The 22,771-nt window shown below is 32.0% G+C and overlaps 1 protein-coding gene across 2 annotated transcripts in view; it reads right to left on the bottom strand.

Annotated features, from left to right (window-relative positions):
* The window catches only part of LOC126748374 (neurotrimin-like), a 353,177-nt gene extending 336,966 nt beyond the window's left edge, over nt 1-16,211 (bottom strand). The window contains exon 1 of one of the 2 annotated variants that reach the window (XM_050457564.1): nt 15,997-16,211. In XM_050457564.1, coding sequence (XP_050313521.1) covers nt 15,997-16,090 — 94 coding nt within the window. In that variant the 5' untranslated portion in view covers nt 16,091-16,211. The remainder of the gene's footprint in view (nt 1-15,996) is intronic. The other variant, XM_050457563.1, reaches the window with a different exon arrangement.
* Between the last annotated feature and the right edge of the window lie 6,560 nt (nt 16,212-22,771).

Raw genomic sequence — 22,771 nt, 5'->3', positions numbered from 1 at the left:
AATCCTGCTTTGAACTTGTTGCCTTTGGCCTTCCCGATCAAGGTTTGTTGCTAATAGTCCCTTCTCTGGTGAATTTCCTAACATTATAATCGACAGTCCGCCTTGGAATTCCCAAATCCGTCGAAATGTGACGGTTAGTCTTTCCAGCCTTATGAAGTCCAATGATAATACTTTTTGTTTCTACCGATAACTCTTTGGTTTTAGACATTTTAAAGAATATTGAAAAACCAGCAAAGAAACGGTGACAATCGTCAATAAGCAAGCAAAATGATCACACAAAATTAATTCTTGAAGACTAAACCTTTAAATGTTTCAAATTTTATCGGAAACGAGCTGTAAACAGATTAGTTTTTTAGAAGAAGTGCATATTTTCACTACATTGTTTGTTATTTGCAAGACTATTTTTAAATACTCAGTGTTTTTCAACGAACCATAGTTGATAGGTATGCTGTTTAAGCATATATGCAATTTACAAAAGAGATACAATCTAAATATAGGTATAAAGAAAAGATTTTTGTATCTAAATTAAAATATTAAAAAGAAGGTATACAAGGTATACAAGTAGGCAAATACTTTTGATTGGTAGTGTACAGGGTGGACAAATAAGCGAGGTAAGCGACTGAATCTCAGGATCTGTACATCTGGCAATAATGTTTTTTTTTTTTTAATCATTATATTTCGGAAATTATTTTTAAGTTTCGGATCTCACCGCAAGAGGACATAACTAAAAATCAAATAAAAAACATATTTTTTTCTTATATATTAACCTGTGCATTTGATAACCCTATTAAAAAGCCTAGAAAGTTCTCTATCGTTGAGGCTTAAGGCCCATTACACTGCGAATAATAGTCGGAGTGAGGGAAGCTGTTGATAATATAATTATTAAAATTGGTGTAAATTCTAAACCACTCATGCGATTTTAGCAATTCAAAATTTATGTGCAAGATCAATGTAGCTGTTTTAAATGTCCGATCATTTTAATACTCTATAGTGCAAAATCTCCCTACTATATAAGTTAACTAGACATTCTAAGGCCGAATGCTAGATGGCGATACATAAGTTTTAATTCAGTACGTAAAAAAAAAACGATAAAACGATAAAAGATATCATCGTCCTGTTTAACTATTTAGAAAATTTTATCTACTTTTCAAATATGATGTCAATAATATACCGTTCAATTTGAACTTTTGAAGTAAAATAAAAAAATTGGAATTATCACAAATTGCACCTTCTATCTTTTTTATTAGGAACTATAGAGTAGTAATGAGATCGGACATTTAAAACAGCTACATTGAACTTAAATACAATTTTTTGTTGCTATTGCTAAAATCGAACAAGTGGTTTAGAATTTACGCCAATTTTAAGGACTACATCAGTTTGAATGGCTTCCAAAAATTTCTAATGGCCACTTTTATAATAGTAAAAAAATTCAATTGTGGCCAGATGTCCTGAGATACAGTCGCTTATTTCACTTATTTGCTCACCATGTACAACTAAGCTAGAATTAAGTGATATATACACATCCAGATTTTCTATCAAAAAACAGTTGCACGACCTCTTCAGACCAAAACTCAAATATGACCTATTTCGCTAGACAACGCTTTATTTTTCCAATTAAGACCAACAGATAGTCTAAAAGATTGAGCATACGCCTTAAATGGTAGATGCTCTACAGTGATTTCTTTAATTTTCGGGCTCAGTTTCTTTACATCTTTCTGAACATTATTATAAAAAACACTTTTTTCTAATTCGACCTCTGTAAACTCAAAGTTATCCTCATCGAAGAAAGTTCCATTTACTACGAGGGTGGTCCCAGAAGTACCCGACCCAAGAAAGAAAACACGAAAACTTTGGGAAAAAATGTATTTATTTTTCAACATAATCTCCTTTCAGCTTTATACACTTTTCCCAGCGATGTTTTATAAGTTCGATACCCTTTTTATAATAAGAACTGTCTTGCGCCTCGAAATAGCCATTAACTGCAGACATCACTTCTTCATCGTTGGAAAATTTTTGACCACTGAGCCAGTTTTTTAAGTTTGGAAACAGAAAATAATCTAAGGAGGCTAAATCTGGCGTATAGGGTGCATGAGGTAGCAATTCAAAGTTTAATTCGTTAATTTTGGCCATTGCAATAACGGATTTGTGAGCTGGTGCATTGTCTTGATGAAACAACACCTTCTACTTAACCAAATGCGGCCGTTTTTGCTTGATTTCTTCGCTCAAACGTTGCAATAAGTTCGCATAATACTCGCCGTTGATAGTTTTACCTTTTTCAAGATAGTCAATGAAAATTATCCCTCGCGCATCCCAAAAAACCGACGCCATGACCTTGCCTGCAGATAAAACGGTTTTCGCCGACTTTGGAGCCGGTTCTCCCTTTTGAGTCCATTGTTTTGATTGTTCTTTTGTCTCAGGTGTGAAGTGATGGACTCATGTTTCATCCATGGTTATGAAACGACGCAAAAATTCTGCTTTGTTGTTATTAAATTTCGCTAAACATTTAATTGAAACATCTTCACGACACTGTTTTTGCTCGAGTGTCAGTAAACGCGACACCCATCTTGCACCCAGCTTTCTCATGTCAAAATTTTCGGTTAATATGCGATGTGCCGCACTTTTTAAAATGCCTACTATGTCCGCTAGCTCGCGCACTTTCAGTCAACGATCATCCAGTACCACTTTGCGAAATTTCTTTAAAATTTCTGGAGTCGTCAGCTCATTTGCTCGACCACTGCGATGCTCGTCTTCGCAGCTCGTACGGCCTCGTTTAAACTCTGCTACCCAATATTTTACTGTTGTTAACGAAGGAGCAGACTCACCCAGAGTAGAATCCACTTCAGCTTTTATATTGGTTGGGCTGAGGCCTTTCAATTAAAAGTATTGTATCACATAACGATGACCAATTTTCTCCATTTTCACAAATTCACTGAAAACGTTCACTATTGATGACTGCCAAACAAATACTAAACAACGTGGCGCCTTCAAACTTGAAACATATGCTTTATAGATTGTATACTTTCTAATACACTGATATTTTTCAAGCTACTACCGACATCTCTAGGTCAGGCCGGGTACTTCTGGAACCACCCTCGTACAATAACATATCGTTAATTATTTTTTCGGCCACGGTCGTTTCTTTTATAGGTCACAGTTCTAAATTTCTTGATCGCTCAAGTACATAGTTATCGCTTAATGCCAGACTTACTTCGGTCACCTTACTTGACATATCTTTCATTTTATTTACTTTTGGTAATGTGGTAATTTCCCTCACTCCTCATCACATTTTCAACTCATGACATTTTTTGTTAAATGCCTCAATCTGATTAATTAAATACTCCTTGTTGTCTATCAACTGTAAGATGAACAAATTTAGTGTCTCATTGGTCATAAGTTGCTTTCGATCAGTTTCTGCATGGCCGCAGTTGTCTTCTAAGCAACCATTACCAAATAAGGACAAAAAAGGATCAGCACTAAACTGGATCATACGACGACATAGACATTCCCAAACGTCTTATAATAATAATTACCTCATTTTATTTTGTATCAGATTTAGAAAGTAAAATCATAGAAATTTCTATTACATTATATACAACTGTTAAATCGTGGTTTTATTATTGATTACAAACAAATACATTAGAAATGAGCAAATTATAAAACAGTAAATATAGACGTAAGGCAAATGTCTGAAATGTTTTTCATCAAGAAATCTTGGTAAAGTAAATGTTTTATAGAGATCACGGTAACAGCATTAAAATCTGAGGGTACGAGGCGCTCTAGAAAAATTAAACAGTTGTAAAATTCATAAGTTTGCCTGGCATGGCGGTAGAAATAATGTGATTTGATAAAATGATGGAGCAGAGATTTTCAAAAGCACCTGGGGGATCCGTTTCGGTACCCCATGTAGAAATCTGGGAAATATTGCCTAGTTTAAAGCGTCAAACGAATTTGAGATCCGGAATGAATAAAAATATTCTCCGGGGTTTTTACTGAAACATTTTTATTTTTATGCGCATTTTTCTTAGAAACTTTCACTGATGTTCTTAAAAAGAGACAAAAGCATATAAATTTAATCGCTGCCGTCTATATGCCTGATTTCTAATTTACTAGTATGGACTAATTACTTAATTTAGGTTATTACTTATTTAAAATCAACTCTACATTTGACAGATGTGTACCGTACATTCGAGATAAATAAATAACTTAGTTGATTATATATACCTGTAAATACTTAAGGATTCATTACTTTATAAATGATTAAAAACCTAAAAGCTATGAAACATTATTAGGACAGCTTATTGTAATATGCAGTATTTAAATAAATGAATTTAACATCATTTTATAATATTACATTTAAAACAGCCATGCTAAATAATGTCTAATAGATTAAATAATGATTGAAGTATATATATTATAAAATAACCCATCAGATATTCAGTTTAATGCCGGGGTATTGTCAATATGAAACGAACGTTCACTTTCTGTATCTCTCCTTGGAACAAGATATTTGGAAAGGAAAGATATAGCAATTCATAAAAAAATGGTAATTTATGTATCTTATTTATTATAGACAACTCATATTTAAAAATCGTCCTTTAAAATAGACAATATAATAATTTATAACATTGATTAAGATAAAAAAATTGAAAATTAAAAATGATTTTATGGCTACTCCGGTTAAAAAAATGACATAGCTCAATACTAACTAACCCATTTCTTAATTCATTGATAAGATATCTTTAAGAAATAATTTGCTTGACATGCTTCACTGATACCACACTTATGCATGTCGCTGAGTGAGGAAATGCGATATGCACGTCTCCACCTGAACTATAATTTGGGTCAAAATAAAGTAGAGAAAAACCGCTATCGTTCTCTTTCTAATTTTCGACTTATCATTTCAGAATAAGGCATTGATTTCCGCACTCAGGACCTTCGTTAGCTGAGCTGGCTCTATGTTGTCTGGTAACACTGCTTTTTTGTTTTTTATTTATTTTATTGCTGGGCCTCTAGCTTCTTCCGATAGCGAGTAAGTGACTCCCAGTCTTTGATCCATAAAAAGCTTTTCCAAATATGATGTCCACCTGTTTTTCAGATCGTCTTTGTCAATGATATTTTTTTTATTTCTGTCTATGATCTTCATAACTTCTCACTGTTTAAAGGCTCTAGTTACCTTTTTTATTTTTTTGTGTAGATGAAAGCTGTCATGTCCGGCTCGTTGTATTTCTATTTCTGCATATCTCTCTGCTGCTTGTTTTTCTTTGGCTGCTCTAACCTTTTTCCTCATCTGTGTCTGGATCTTTTTGTTCAATCAATCAATTTCTTCATTATTTTTGTGTTCTTCTCTGTACCATTAGTTTCAACATTTCACTGGTCATCCAAGATTTCTTTTTGGTTTCATGTTCTGGTTTTAAACATTATTTTTTTGTTGAATCTTTTATGTTGGTGAATTTATATATTACTGCATATTTATTAGAGGTTGTTGTAAAGCATTCATGACATATTATTATTGGGGAATCAATTTCTTCTTAACATTCTTCAGTTTCACTCTTATAACTCCTACTAGAGGTTTTACATTATTAGTATCATGATTTAGGGCTTCTGCGTAATTCACTCCTGAGAAAGTACCCCTATGTTTTTTTAATTGCACTTCCAACTTCTTATTTCCTTCCGTCTTTCCCTTGTAAAATAAGTCAGCAGTCTCCAAGACTTGTTAGAATCTCAATATAATTTCATTGGCTTCATAATTATTCCGGTTTACTTAATTTCTTCTTGTTCGCTAACACCTATTTTTTTAGTATTTTTTATCACATTTTTTCAATTCACCCCCGACTTTCTGTTGATTAACATGGATTTTTCTCTGGTGGAGCTTATGTAATAAATTTTTGCTCTTTCTCTCACCAGTTTTGCTCTATTCGAAATGCTGTAAGAGTTTGCTTAGAAAAATGTTAAAAAAATAACTTATAGATCAAAAATAATTTATTGAAATCAATGGTTTTAGAAAAATTGGTTCTAATCCAACATCTGGTGTACCCCAAGCATCTAAGCTTATAGACGTATACCAGCATCATAAAATAGCCTATGACTTATTATTTAAACACTAAAAGACATACATTTTATAGAATCAGTAGCAACAAGTACTCAAGGAGGAATGGGTTATTGATATTTCATATTCTTCTACTTTCTTTCATTTTCCTGTAATTGGCCATTGCCTGTTGGAAATATTATTATATTTAGATTTACAAGCAAATACTTGCACCCCTAGGGATAATCTACCATCTGTTCGAGTAACCGGATCAAACACTTTTTACGAATGAAATTGACTTATAGGAATTTTGTACCCATCTAAATAGATTCCGAAAATCTAAAGCTTTTAAAGCTCTATGTATATGTTCTTCTAGAATATCTAGTTTTCTAAAGACTCTTAGATCCCAGGTTTCACAATATAGTATAGGTTCTAATTATAAAACAATAAATTTGGCTAAGTGAAATATTTTTATTTTAATTAAATTTTCCAATAATTTACGAGCAATTTTTGGTAACTTTACACATTTTATTTTCAATGTATTCGGTTTTTGTGTTAATTTGCGGCCATTACAATATAATTTATTTACCTATCAACGATAAAATATTAATAGGTACCGGAAGAGCTTCTTATGAGCAATATGCTTCATGTATGCTGGTTTGAATAAAACGTCATATCAAATTTACACTAGATTTGCAGTTAATATTTAAGTTTTCATAATATAATAAATTTATAATTTTATAGTCTATAGTAGTTTCGTATTATACGACCCAAATGTAAATTAGCCATCCAAACCATCCTATAGAAAATTCACTATAGAGTGTATGAGCAGCTCAAACAGTAGAGTAAACCTTATACGGCTAACTATTTTGTATACTTTAGGCGATGTGAATATACGAAAATAGGCTAAATTTCTTCAGTAGCCTGTCTCGAAAATTAATTAACTTACTAAAATATTTACCAATAATTAAACTCTTAATTAAGTTTATTGGATCTCTGCTATGCTTTTAAATGGATAAATACTAAGGTTGTCGTAATTTATTCATTAAAATTTGGTTGTCAAATACATACACTATAATGTTGTAAGGTTTCAAATTTGTCAAACTTTACTGAATTTTGGTTCTTGCCAAATATCTTCTAGTCAATTTCATAAACCGTTGTTTAGATAGTTATTGCGGGATAAATTCATTAATGCGATCTTTTCTGAGTTGACAGCAGCAAGGTAACTTTAATATTTTAAGTACTTATTGTCTGTTATATAGAAAAAAACTCAATTTTTGACCTATGTTAGGAGAACACAAAATCTTAACAATTCTTAATTATACTTTAAAAAAAATCATAAATATTAAGTTTTGTATTATTAAAAAAAAAGAACATCTAAATATTAAAAATAAAGGAAAGTGCAATGGGTTAACTTTTGAAAAAATAAACAAAAAGTAGATTGCTAACAGAAATTGATTCTCATTTGCTAGACAATTTATGAATCAAAATGCTTGATGGTTCAAATTGAATATACGAGTATGTATCATTTGGATAATTGTTATTTTAAGGGTGCATGCACTTTGTCTTCTCAATATTCCAGAGAATAATATAAAATAATTTATCGAATAATATACATTAATATAATTTAGTATATTTGGCATAACTATGTAAATTGTAGCACGATATAAAATGTAATATTTCACGTTGTATAATTAAAGGACTGGAAGGTAAGCTTTTACATGATAATTTTAAAGTACAGGGTTCACTCTTTTGTACTTGCTTTTTGCCTCTTGTTAATACCTTGTAAAGACTACAATCTTCGACTTTTTTGGTAAAGTGCGAGAGATTTTGTTTAATACCTCGTACGAACTATTCTTTGATATCAGACAAAAATCCGTAATACTTCAAATTTTGTTTGTTTTTATTTGAATTTATTTTGAACTATTATTATTCGTGATCACTATTTTTTTATTATGTATTCTAACGTCCCATCGAATTTTTTTTAATTATATTTATTGAATTATTTTATCTTAACTATAATTTGTTCTAGTCTCATAAGGATAAATAATATTTTTCATCTTATTGTGGATGTTGGGTAGGTTAGTCCCAAATTATTTTATTCACTGCCGCTCTGAATAGAACTAGCTATTGATGTCATTCCGTTCCATGTTCGCAAATTTCGCAGCCATCGTCTGCGTCCTGCTGACCTTCGATCCTCTATTTTCTCCTGAAGGAAGAAGGTGGTGCTATTCATTTCGCATGATATGTCCGAAATATTTTAATTTTCGGCGTTTGACATTTGTTAGATTGTCCCCCGATGCTTTGCAATACCAGATCGTTTGGCACGTATCGATACGATAATTAATATGTAGATTTTCTTGGAGTTATTATGTTATCTTCCATATACCATTCATACCATATTACCATACTAACATATTAGTTGCACGTGGTCTGTAACTCTTTAGCAGTATTTAATATTAAAGTTCTCGTAGATTTGAACCATTGCTTTAGTCTCGGCAAACGCCAAGGTAATAAAGAACCTTGTCAACTATTAAATTCTGAAATACCTGGAATCCACCAACATCGTTAGCGACCGTCAGTATGGTTTTCGAAAAAATAAGTCTTTTTATTGGCCTATGTCACGCACGTTTGGACCGAAGCTATCGAGATCTATGAATGTGAATTCCGTGCACTAACTCTGGATATTCAAAGGCATTCGATAGAATCTGACGAGAAAACCTGTACACAAACTGTATTCTTATGGTTTGCCACCAACTCTTCAAGCTTTCTTCCGAAAACCGATCCATTCAGGTTATAGTTGATGGAGACAGCTCGCAGAGGTTTCAAATGAGCGCTGGTACCCCTCAGGGATGCATCTTGTCCCCTACCCTCTTCCTACTATATATTAACAATCTTCTCCACATGACTTCCAATCCAATTTATAGTTTTTCTGATGACATTGGTGTTTTCATTTAAGTTGCTCAACCAGATGACTTCCAGTACCATAAGCCATATTTTTTTCTCTCATAATTTTAAAGTAGAGTGAGTGCAATATATACGAGATGCAGAGATAACTTGAAGCTTGGCTAATTTGACGTATAGAAGGAGAGTAGAACCTGACTTTATTTAATCGATAGCATAACAGTAAATACTCTTCCGAACTGGCCCATTATACATTCCATCTAGAACTCCACTGGCGAAACTCGTGATACTCGAGTACCATAGAGTTTTCCCTTTTATGTCAGTGTTTTGTGTAAAAAAATAGATATATTCGGTCATTTATTATTTCGGCGTTTATTACCACTTTTTGTGTCCTGTGCATATTTTGACAGATGTTCTAAGATCATGTTGAAGGTACGATATAATAACAAAGCAATACAAGTATAACTTTGCTATTAAATCTTTGACTCTATCGTCAATTTCTAACTTACGTAGAATTGAGATGAGTTTACCATGCTGGACTGTCAAAAGCCTCTTCAAAATCTATGAAGCAAGGAAAGAAGTCTCGTGCTCATTGACTTAGGACCAGCATGGAGAATAAGGCCTCTCAGGTTACAAGTCCTTTCCTGAAACCAAAGTGTATTTCGTTTATTCTCTCGTCGAGTTTTCTATATATGCGAGCTTGGGTGATATTAAGATTATGATTATTATGATGTCTCATCAAGCTGATTATTCTGTGATCGGAGCATTTAGTGCGTTTGCCTTCGTTTCGCCTTGCGCAGCCAGTCGTTTGGCATTTTCCTGCTTGTGTAAGTTATATTGAAGAGGTTGGTCAACAGTTTTATCTGTCCTGGGTCCAATAGTTTGAAAATTTGTCCTTGAATCTGGTCTGGCCTTTTGTTATTTTTTAGTCGTTGCGCGCCCATTCTCGATGTTTTCGGCTCGAATAAGTTTTTCATTTTATCAGCTTCGGCAATCATGTTCTTATTCATCCATATTACTCCTGGACCGCGTCCTTGTTATCTTCATGCTGGTTCTGTTGTTTCCTTGTGAAGGTTAAAGCTGTCGTGTTTTTCTTACAAGATCTTTTCAATACATTTTTCCTGTATCCACATTTCCTCTTTAACTGCTCTTATGACTCTTCCGTGTAGTTCATTGTATTTTGCATTATCGCTGTTTTTGTGTTGTCTGCTTTTTTCCATAAATTACAGGATAGAGTTTGTCATTCATTGTTGTCTTTATTATCATATCCGGTCTTAGTTCTTCTGTGACAGAGGTTATATATATTATTCCACAGGTCTTCTCTTTCTGTTTCGTTGTTGCTGTTTTCGAAATTTAGTTTTTATGGATATTGTTTATTTTGAAGCTCCTTTTATTGGTTTCATATCACGTACATAAGATTTTTAGTATTTGTTTTTATCTTAGATTTACTCGTTTAATTGTACCGTTCTATATGTGCTTTGGTTTTGACAAATCGTACGCTTTAAAATTTGTTTTTATTCAGTATTTTACCAATTTTTGATAAGCGTAGTATCTATGTAAATTTTGTCTTTTACTTTTAGTCCTCGACCTGATGATGCTATAAGATTGTAATCACGAAACCGGTCGTCATAATAAAAAAGGAATTTCTGGTGAAATAAGACCTTTATTTTCTACTGTATTTGCTTGCAAATACCTATAAAATACATCCCAGAACATGGACACTATTCTCCAAACTATAGTTTAATAATTATATGAAGAGGAAAAAAGAATCCTTATAATAAATAATACTGATAACAATCTAGTTATTAACGAGGGACAAATTAACAAATGTCTGAAATTTGAACATCTAAATTGCTCCAAGACATAAAAGGCAAAGCGAAGAGCAAGGATCAGTACCTCCAACGAGTAAGGGCTCTATTAAGAACAAAGTTAAATGCAGGTAATCTCATTAAAGCAATAAACACTTACGTTGTGTCTGTTCTACCTCATAGCTTTGGAATTCTAAAATGGCTAAAACAGAATTTGAGCATCCAGCAGGTAGCTGAAAGGAGTACTATTCCATATAACAGAAGGATTCGATTTTAAAGAAAGTATAGCTACGATCGAGCAATTCTTACCAACAGATGGGTGACGAATAATCGACCTAATGTAGTACTGGTAAACAAGTGAACGAAAACAGCATATTTAATAGATTCAACAACATGACCACAACGACAACATGCTGGACAAAGACCAAATACGCGGAGCTAGCAACAGGATGGCAACAAATGTGTCAACTGGATAAGGTCATGTAATAGCGATCATCGTATCATCAACTGGATTGATAATGAACACCTTAATCGAAATCCGAAGGTAGTTCTGCTTAGCACCTGCCACGTCGAAAATTTCTACTAGACAATGTAGGACACTAACGACAACTAGGCTATAAACCGACTTCTGTTGAGAGACTGAATATCAGTTGTGAATTTGCCAGTTAATTCATATACAAGCCTGTGAATAAACTGACAAATTCATGGTTTTGTTAAAATTCAATTTAAAGTGACACAATCGGTGAGAAGAGTTACATCCGGAATATAATTAAGTCCATCTTAAATAATGGGGTCTAAACAATCCTATCTAAACTATTTTAAACTAATTAAATTATTAAAAACGTCTATGCTCTTGCTGAAAATTTATTATAAATAAATACATTTTTTATTCTAGTTTTAAAAATTGTAATTTTTTTGTACTGCCTTTACGTGCTGCTTAAGTCCTTAACTGGATTCATATTATACAACCTTCGTAAATAGTAGTTCAAGCTTTTCTTAAATAATCTCTAATTTACTGCATTTTATTACATCAGCGAAAATAAAACCGAAAGCTTCGAGACTGTATTGTACGAAAACAACAAAAATCTCGTCCTATTTTGCTATATAACAGAGTTGTTTACATTTTGCAATTTTCCAGGAAACATAAACATTGTGTGACTTGTGTGAATCGGGCCAAGTTTAAATTTAGGTATCGGAGGTTATATGATAATTTTATTTGTAATTTCCAGCAGCAAATAAACTTTTTCATAAAAAAAAATTCAATATTTATATTTAAATTCCACGAATGAACTGTTTTGTTATATATTAGGTTTTTACTTATTATAGACTGTTTTATTACGATAATAGATAACTAATTTTCCAAGATTCTGAAACTTAACCCATATTTAACTTGCTTACAAAAAATAATACCATTAGTCATTATCTTCATTAAACGTAAGTAATTACATTACATTTACTCAATAAAATAAAACACTTTTGTTTAAATGTTATGATATATATTATAGATATTTTTAGAAAAATCCATGAAAACTAATGTAATAAAATATATCTTTATATTTTTGTTAATATATATGTGTACTACATAATTTTAAAATCAACGTGATCCGTCAAGCCATTATAATAATTAATATGTACGGTACATTAATAAAAAAGGGATTTCGAACATAGCAAGTAAAATAGATTAACACCGAATAATACTCTATTTAATGGTATTTATGCAATGTTTCTAATGAATTTTTTGAAAATATCACGCCTGAATCATGAATTACATACGAAAATTGTTATGTATAAAATAATCGGTATTAAAAATAATTTTGCAAAATATATGTTTCAGTATTTTAAACTCGATTTAATGTTTGATACATAAACTAAAAAAAGGATTGGCCCAAGGATGTAACAAAATCTTGATACCTATCTCTAAGATAATTAGCAATCAACGCGCGTGTTTCCGCCCCTAAACAAACAAATGACAAAATATTTATTAAAAGAGACTATCAAAAGCCTATAGTCAAGCATTACCAGTAATGTTAGTTTATTGGAATCAAATGCTGATAAAATATCATCAGTTACACAGGCCAATGCTGTACAATAGCTGTGGCTTGATCTAAACCCTTATTGTGTCACTGGTAAAATTGAGTTGGGCGTTTTAAGAATGGCTGAGAAATAAATAATTAGTTAACGCAAAATTATAATTTTTCTCGAAAACCACTACAGATAGGTATAGGAAAGTAGGATTAAAAAAGACTCAAAACAAAACAGAAAATCAAAATATCAAAAAATATATAATATTAAAACAACCTCCATTTAAAAACTAAACCGCCTAAAGTTCCGCATAAATTCGATAAAAATTAGAGACATGATTTTTTGAGAAAACGCTCGGACCCGTCGATTTTTATTTTAAGTTGCGCATTATTTCACATAAATTTTTGTATGCAGGGTGGAACAAAAAAAAGATATGACGTCATCGGTCATTTTTTTAAATGGAATACTATATTTTTTATTGCATTTATGAAACATAGGCGAAATTTTAAGCAAGTTTCGTATAATACACCTTATCTCAAAACTCTGTTTCAAAAATATTTACATTTAACCAACAAGAAAGCAAGTAAGTACGTCTATTTACAAATTAAGATAAAATGGAGGATAAAATGTTATAAACTATTAATGTATCAAGTGTTCAAACTGATCCTCATTTACTTCTTGGCAGAAAGAAAGACGGTTTAAAAACTCATATAAAACACTATTAATTATTTAGGGTGATATACGTCTAATTTCATATCTAATTCTATTTTTCAAATCTTCTACGTTGTTTGGCTTCTTAATATAAACTTTACTTTTCAGGTACCCTCATAGAAAATAGTCGCAGGGATTTAGGTCTGGTGATCTGGCCGGCCACTCTATTGGCCCTCTTCGTCCTATCCATCTTCCTGGGAAGACTGTATCCAAGTAATTGGGACATGTGTACTCGAAAGAAATGTGGCGGTGCGCCGTCTTGCTAAAACCAGAAATTATCTGTCGGGATAGCAGGGTCTTGTTCATCTGGGTATAGGGCAGCCAAAGCAGGGAAAAGATCTTCTTGAAGAAAATTCAAGCGTTGTCCTTTTAAGTTTTCTTCGAAAAAGTATAGCCCTATTACTTTATTTTCCACGATACGAGCCCAAACATTTACGGTACTGTGTATGAGCCTCAGTTGCCCAGTGTGGATTTGACACTGACCAGTTTTGCCGATTTACGACACCGTTTAAACAAAAAGTTTCTTCATCCGAAAACAAAACTCGTAACACAAACTGACGGTTATTATTGCAAATGTTCATCATTTGCTCGCAAAATTGGTTTCTTCAATCAGGATCGTCCTCATTTAATTCGTGTATTAGTCTAATTTTATAAGGCTTATTCATTTGCTTTTAAGATGCGTCTTACTGACGTTCCGGCTATATTATTATCAACTGAAATTTGTGAAGTTGCATTGTTTGGATTTTCTTCGACGGGGAGCAGAACGTTTAATTTTATTTCTTCAGAAATTTTTGGACGACCTGATCTTGGCAAATCTCTAACATGACCTGAAGTTATGAATTTGTGCTCTATTCTATTAACTGTTGACTGAGAAATAGGATGGTTTGGGTATTTGGCATTAAACAGTTCACTTACTTCTTTTTGCGTGCGCACTCGATCACCGTATCCTAGCATCATCAAAATTTCAATTCGTTGGGTTCCGTTAAATTAGCCATAATTTATTCTGATAAAAACTATAAATTTTCGAACTGACAGTGACATTCGAAAATGGAGATTCTTTACAAGTGCAACCATGGAAATAGAAACAATTGGCAGTGTTTATAACATTATTTTTATCCTCGATTTTACCTTAATTTGTAAATAGACGTTGGTACTTTGTTTTCTTGTTATTTAAATGTAAATATTTCGGAAACAGTTGAGTTTTGAGATAAGGTGTGTTATACAAAACTTGCTTGCAATAAAAAATGTAGCATTCCATTCCAGCATGAAATTACCGATGACGTCATTTTTTTTTTGTTCCACCCTGCATACAAAAATTAATGTGAAATAATGCGCAACTTAAAATAAAAATCGACGGGTCCGAGGGTTTTCTCAAAAAATCATGTCTCTAATTTTTATCGAATTGATGCGGAACTTTAGGCGGTCACTGTATAAGCGGGTATTATCTAAATTTTATTACCATGGCTCTTAATTTTCAGACAAATGTTACGTTCCGTTTTCTATAAACGACGCACCATCGGTTCTCAATCACCCTATATACAAATCCAAAAAACAAAAAATAAAAATTCAAAACCCGAAAAAAATAAGAGTCTAGCCTACCTATTACATGGTTGCTGCGCAACCCGATATATCTTTTTTTATTTTTTTATTATAAATGTTGTCTGAGCTTTCATTTTGATTTCTTTTTTTAATAGTTTTAAAAAGTGTTTTATATCCATTTATGTCGTACAAATGTTTTAGGAGTATATCTTGTTATCTGTATAAAATGGAAATATAAGTAGTAAATTTCAGTTCATATTATTTTAAACTCAAAAGAACAGTAAGTAATGTTATAAGTTTAATTAGCACGATTTATGCCATTGTAGCGTCTGCCGGAATATGTCCTATTATAGACCGAAACGTCAACAATATTAAAACTGAAAACCTGTGTATTATTTGACCCCACCTCCAATGAACTTAGCTAAATGCATAAAGAATTTTTGGTTCACAAAAAACAAGTCATAGTGCTATAGTTGGAACCTTTGGTGTGACACTTAAATCACGAAACAGTTTTACCACTAACCAAACCATCGAGAGAATAATAAAAGTGACGACAATTTATAATTTAAAATTAATTTATTATATTTTTAGGTATTAATAGGTCATTAATGTGTTTATAAAATCAAAAATATGACAAATGGAACAAGATTTAAAACTGACTTTAAATAAAATATTCTGAAATAAAATTTTAGATTTTATAATTTTATTTCTTTAAAAATATTACTTTTATCAAATTTCTTAACTAATTTTTAAAATATCAGTTAAATTATTATACTGCTTAATAAGATCCTTGAACTATTGTACATTTTAATTACATTTAATTTTTCAAGAATACACTTAAGAATCTTAACTTTTATATTTCTTAATAGAAAATATAAAAAATAAATATTTTTTTTTACAAGTTTGCTACTATTGGTCAGCTACGCCAAAATGAAAAATTTTGTAGAAGACCTACCAACAATAAAAAAATAATTAAAATCGACTTACCATTAGCACCCCCACCAGTAGAAGTAGCGGACTTCACTTTAACCACGAATATTGCCAGAAGTCCAAGCAAAACAAATCGTACTTGACAAATCATATTTTCGTTGAAAATAACTTTCAGAAAAGTTCTGGATCGCGTGTCGACAACTCTCGCAAACACAGGAGCACTAGTTCTTCTTCCACCGAGGACGCGAAGAATACTAGAGACAGCGTTAACATTTTCCTGATAAAGCAGAGTCCATGCGCTTTCTTTGTCGCTCGTCCAATCAACACCCGACCGCGTTGTCGCGCGACCAATGAGAAAATGAAAAGACGGTACATGGGAGGGTTTAGGATATGTAAGATATGTAATTAACATTGTAAAATACAGGTAAGATGCTTCTGTGGCGTACCAAGTAAACTTCTGAAAAGTTTTTCAAAGAAAAATCCTATATCCTCTTTTAAACTAACCGTTACTACCCCTTGCACGACTGGAGTAGGTTCACGTCTATTTGTATGTAAATTAGGTAACTTGTTATCCTCATATGTGCATGTAACATGTTCCAATCTATTGTCTTATTGCCGAAACATATTATAATTATATTTACTTTTGAAGGTTCTGGCTTTGATTACATAATTAATTATATATATAAAGAAAATGCACAGTCGAAAAAAGAAAATACTCAATTTAAGCATAATAATATCAATAGCTTAGCTTTGTGTATCCCCAAAAGACTATATTTTTTTATATATAAAAATCTGAAATCTTCATTTAAAGTTATTTAAATTAAATATGCATATCGTTATTAATAACATGTGAAAGATTCATTTTTAGCATCAAATTGAATTACTATAAACATTTATAGTAACATTATTTATTTTTATAAAGATATCAGTAGTTCAGTTTTAATCGAAAGCGTCCTTAGAAATAAATATAAGATTTGGTTAGATTGAAGATTCTATCCACTTTAAAAGATTAATTCGGAATTTTTCTTTTATTAACGTTTTCTTAAATATTAAAAATGCAATATTACGTTTAGCTAACATTCATAAAAACAAGCTTTTTTTAAGCTGCGTAAAAAAAATAGGGTCGCTTAACCAGTGAATGAACAGTACCCAATAAATGAACAGTGAGTTTAATTTCTTGAAAAATAAGAATATTTGATGGAAAAGCTCTATTACCTCTTTCTAACACGTTGCGCACACATCTTCTTTATAGCGTTCGTTCACTAGCCTCCTTTTAAAACAGTTTAAAACAAGGGACTGAAGTATGACTGTGTCACCGCGTGACCATTTTGTGTCTCTATTTTATAATATTAAGGTAAGCACATGTTTTTTTCTAGGGTTCATAGCTATTATATTTTATGAAATAAGTATAAGAAATGCACTTTATAGGTTAATACACGCATAATTGTTTTCTTTAAAATAAGTTTATACCTAATAATTTTATAATATTGAATAATTCCTGCATGTTCAATTACTGGTTTAAATTTTTTTTTAAATATAGTAAATGAACAGTGTGTTCATAATAATATTTTATGCGAATTTCAACCTTAAACATATCTTACATAGAACTGAACTAACTTGAATAATAGCATTTATACCCAAATGCAGTCAAACCAGTAAATGAACGTTAATAGAAAACGTTCATTTACTGGTGTTCATTTATTGGACGACAATTATGTTTTCAGATGGCTCCAAAAAAAATTAAATAAAGCTTCTTCTAAATATGGCATACCAAAGTCCACTTTACATAACAAATTAACGGGAAAGGTGCCACATATTCGAAAAATAGGCCCCTCTACAGTCTTGAGCGCTCATGAGGAAACTAGATTAGTTAATTGGATTTTGTCAAAAGCCAAATTGGGATTTCCGATGCATGAGGTTAAGTACAAAAAGCCTTAAAGATTCTCAACGACCAAATAATTTTACGGATGATAGACCAGGAGATAAATGGTTAAAGCTTTTTCTTCAGAGGCATCCACAAATTTCAAAAAGAAATACAGAGATTATTTCCAAAACTCGTGCTGCGGTTACTGAAGATGGTATAAGGCAATGGTTTTTAGAACTTATCCAGTACTTAACTGACAAAAATGTATTAGACATGATGTCTGATCCAGCCCGCATTTTTAATGCGGATGAAACCAGTATAAGAACGTGTATTAAGTTAGGTTTAGTTCTAGGGCCTTCCAAAAAGTTTAAAAACCTTTACGAGATTGCAGGCGGAAACGAAAAAGAGTCAATTACAGTGTTGTGCAACTATGCTGAAGAATTCCTAAAGAGCTAGCTCTTTCGGTGCCAAAAGGTTGGGCCATTGGAAGGTCCGATTCTGGGTGGATGACCAGTGCAACATTTTTTGAATATATTGCGAATATATTTTATCCCTGGCTTTTGGAAAATAGCGTTATATTTCCAGTAATTCTTTTCATAGATGGACATAAGCCCCACTATAATTTTACGCTTGGGGCGTATGGCAAAAATAGCGAAGGTGGCATTTTTGCAAAATCCAATCTGGGAAAAGCACTTCAAAATAATAGTTTATCTGTCCCACAGCATGAACCATTACCAGGTACAAATATGGAGGCTCCTTGTGTAATTGTAGGTGATAAGGCATTCCCTCTAAAAAACTCATGCGCCCATATCCAGGAGAACTGAATAATTCTAAGCGCATGTTTAACTACCGTTTAAGTAGAGCTCGGAGGACCGTTGAAAACGCTTTTGGGATTTCAATACAAAAATTTAGAATCTTCACTTGAAGAATCCAGGCTAAACCGGAAAATGTAGATTACATAATATTGGCAGCTTGTATTCTATATAGTTTCATAAAAAAATATGATACAAATACTTATAATCATCCAAATACAAACTTCAATAATGTTCCGCAACAACAAGTACACCAAAATCTACCTATGCAGGGGGGAAATGCCACTGCTGATGCATTTCAAGCAAAAGAATTATTTACAGAATACTTTTCTTCAGAAATTGGACGCGTGCCATGGCAAAACGAAAAAATTTAGGTTCATCATTGTTTTTTGTGTGATATCCGACATAACCTCTAATCCAAAACCTACATCCTAATTTTTAATATACGAAGTACCCACTTACATTCGAGTTTTAATGCTTCTCCTATGATATTCCAATTATTATTTTTAAAACCGACATCCATATATGTTTTGTGTGACAAGTCATACAATTGAGGAGTTTGCTGCAAGAAGGATGCAGCTCCATTTTTGGATATTATTGAGAAATTAAAAAACCATTTATTTTTTAAATCTTATATAAAAAAATGAGAACCTTATTCAAGTTCTTAAAAAGGATAAACAAACCAAACTAGTGTGATATATTATAAGTACAACAAAATACTAAAAATAGTAAATGACATTAACGCAAAGGAAAATAAGCAGTAAAACCTACTTAGTTCGTACGCTGCTCATGTATGTTACTCATCTGCCTGGTCGTCATCCTCTGTTCCAGATACGTTATCAAGTTCTTGGGTTTCACGTGTCAGCTGCTTGTAAAATACCATTTGGTCTAATGGAACAAATCGTGTAGCCAACTGCATTACATCCGTATACTTCGCTTTTTTTAAAGGTATTGGTTGATCATAGACTGGGATATCTAGGTCCAGTTTAATATCGTTTTGAATATCCCTTAATATTTGAAATTCAATAAATATTGGGAGACCAGTAGAAACACTTACTCTTATATAGTTTAAATGTTCCTTACTATACTTAAATATTCGGTATTTCGAAATTTGGAATCTTTGCCGGTTAGCACTTAAGATTACTTTTTTGAAGTGGCCGTTAAAATGAGTGCTAAAGTTGAGAATCGTGTTTTGTTTCACTAAAACGGGAATAAACTGCTTCGATGCTTGCTTGATATAATCAACGTACTGTTGGGGATTAAAAACGTAGTCCTTCTTTCTTAAAATTTTTTCAATGACACCAAAGCACCGATGACATGGTAGGAAGCTATGACCCGGCTCAGGAAAGCGATGAACAACTTTTTGAATAGACGATGCGCGTACAAGTAAATACAAAAACTGCACCATTATCGAGTTTTTGTTTTGCGCTGCCGCATTATCTGAAAATAGGTACAAAACCTTGACGTTTTGAGGAAGTATATAGGTAATATAATGATATAAAAGTGATACTACTTCATTAGGCGATTTTCGAGCCGTAGTTTCATCATATAGATAAAAGTGCGATTTGTTAGTCTTCTTACGGCACAACTTTAGCATCCTCTTTAAAGAAACTTCTGATAAGGCTTCTAAACCAGAAACCATTATAAATGGATTCAGAATTTGTGGCCTTCATCCATTAAGCCCTGACTCAGTTGATTATTCAAAGTGTATTTCGACCCGGCGTAATGAAATCTTTCAGAAAAGACCCAGTACCGAATTAACAATAGAAGACTATAAATGTTCCTTGAGAGTATTGGACCATTATTTACAGGTCAATAATATCACAACTTTGTCCAACAGTGTAGATTCTTTTAAAAAATTTTGCGAAAAAAACGCAGGTGACTTAACAAGTTTTAATGACAGTAGCGATAATGTTGACCAGTTATTTAGCGAGTCTGAAATAAATGACATGTCAGTGAATATACAGAGCGATATATTTACAGATTCCTTTTTAAACGACTTGCCCCTTGAAATTGACGGAGTTTTATATGAGCCTCCAACTTATCAGACATCACCATTGCCAGAAATTGATGTAATTACACCTATTTTATTACCCGGTGTGCATTTGAATTCCCAAATAAAATCATACTGCTCAGAAATTCTTGACACGATATCGACAATGCATTTATTATTATAGAAGACAGAGAATTCCAATCTGAGTGTATGGCTATTCCAGCCAAAACTCTCCCTTGCAGCGAATCGAAGATTAAAATTATTATGCAATATTGTCATTAATCCAGGAAATAAAAGTTTAGATAAAGTTTCAAATGGAAAATCATCTTCACTGGTCAAAGCAAGAGGGTGTATCAAAAAAGAGAAGCCAACGTGTTCAAATGCCCTACGCAATAACATCCGAGAAGTGGGTGAAACATCATTCTGAACAAGAAAAAAAAAGAATAGATAAAGAGAATATAATAAAGAAAAGAAAACTGGAAACGGCTTTAAATAAAACGTCAGCTGAAACTAAGAAATTAGCTAAGAAGCTTAAAAGGGTTGTTAAAGAAGGGGGACCAGAAAAAACAGAAGATTCAAAAAAGTTGATAAACGGAGTTCGAGAAAATCAAGGTAATTTTAACTATATATACCTAATAAGAATTTAGAATAAAATGAAATTTAATGTATTATGCTTTTAGTTAAACAAAAACAAAATGATGTGGAAGCGACGAAGATCCAGGATGTTGATGATGAAAATAAAAAGTTAGCCAGAAGGAAAACAGAACAAGAAGTTAAAATTGGCTGTTAAAGAAGGGGAATCAGAAAAGTTTATTGATGGAGTTCAAGAAAATAAAGGTGAACTTAGTAATTATAAAAAAATGGATTAAAGAAATTATAATGTTGATATTTATGTGCTTTTAGTTGTTAAAAAAGAAATAGACATGGAAACGAAGAAACCTGACAAAACAAGCAGTAAAAGTAAGTAAATAAATAATGTGTCTGGTCTTATATCATATAGATACATGGAAAATATATTTTAATCATATAATGTATTCACATTTGCAGCTTTTAATATTGGAGACTTCGTGGTTATAAGTTACCAAAAGAAGAGGTATCCAGGTTTAATAAAAAATATAGACCAGGGTGCCCAAGAATATGAGATCAGCGTTATGGAAAAGATAAAACCAAATTTTTGGAGATGGCCCAAAAATGTGGACCAAATTTGGTATAAAATAAAATTTGTTTTAGAAAAAATTTCAGAGCCAATATCATCCAAAGGCAGTATATATAATTTAAATATTTGATAATTAAAAAAACCTTATTAAAAATATATACTTATAGTTTTCATTTATTGGAGGAGTTCGTTCATTTACTGGGATTTTGGGCATTTGTTATAAAAATCGGCAAAATTTTAAAAAATATAAAGGGTAACGTATCTCTTGTTATAAAATTGTCGAGACTTTTGTCTTTAAAAATGTTATAGTACTTAAGTAAATGTATAACTGATTTACAGGTCCTCTAACTCAAAACTTTTCTTATTTGTTCATTTACTGGTCTAGTGACCCTATATAATAATTATAATAGGTTTTGCTAGCAACTATAAAAAAACAACAGGTAGAAAAAACGTAAAGTTTATTAAAAAAATATCATGCTGAGCCTTTATATATAGAAATCGGTTATATAACAAAATATAAGGTTTCATTAAGAATTAATTTACTTAAAATCAAATTTTCTCAGGAAAAAATAGTCTTGCTCTCAACTTCATTACAAAATAAAGATGAATATACCTATGTATGCAAATAAAAACTACAATTATTTAGCACACCCTACATGTGTTATTCCACGTAATATAGATACAGTATAATACAAACACTTTAGTATATTTTCAGGGGCCTTTAATATTTATATCTTAGATTTTGAGATTCTTTTCCTCCACTTAAAAATGTTCCAAGAAATGTTGAAATATATACTCGTATATCGAAGAACTTTTCACAGAATTTTCGACGCTGGACCGAGATATGAAAAAATTAAAGAGTGGAGATGGACCAGACGAAGTAACAATGGGATATGTTGCATTTCGTCAAGTTTTTTCTTTAGAGCAAGAAGAAATTCTTAAAGATTACTTGCTCAAATTGGCATCCATTTTTTATGGTCTATCGCCAATTGATGTTAGACGCCTAG

This window comes from Anthonomus grandis, chromosome 22, assembly GCF_022605725.1.
Source record: "Anthonomus grandis grandis chromosome 22, icAntGran1.3, whole genome shotgun sequence".
NCBI classification, from domain to species: Eukaryota; Metazoa; Arthropoda; class Insecta; order Coleoptera; family Curculionidae; genus Anthonomus; species Anthonomus grandis.
This window is presented reverse-complemented; position numbering and strand designations above follow the sequence as displayed.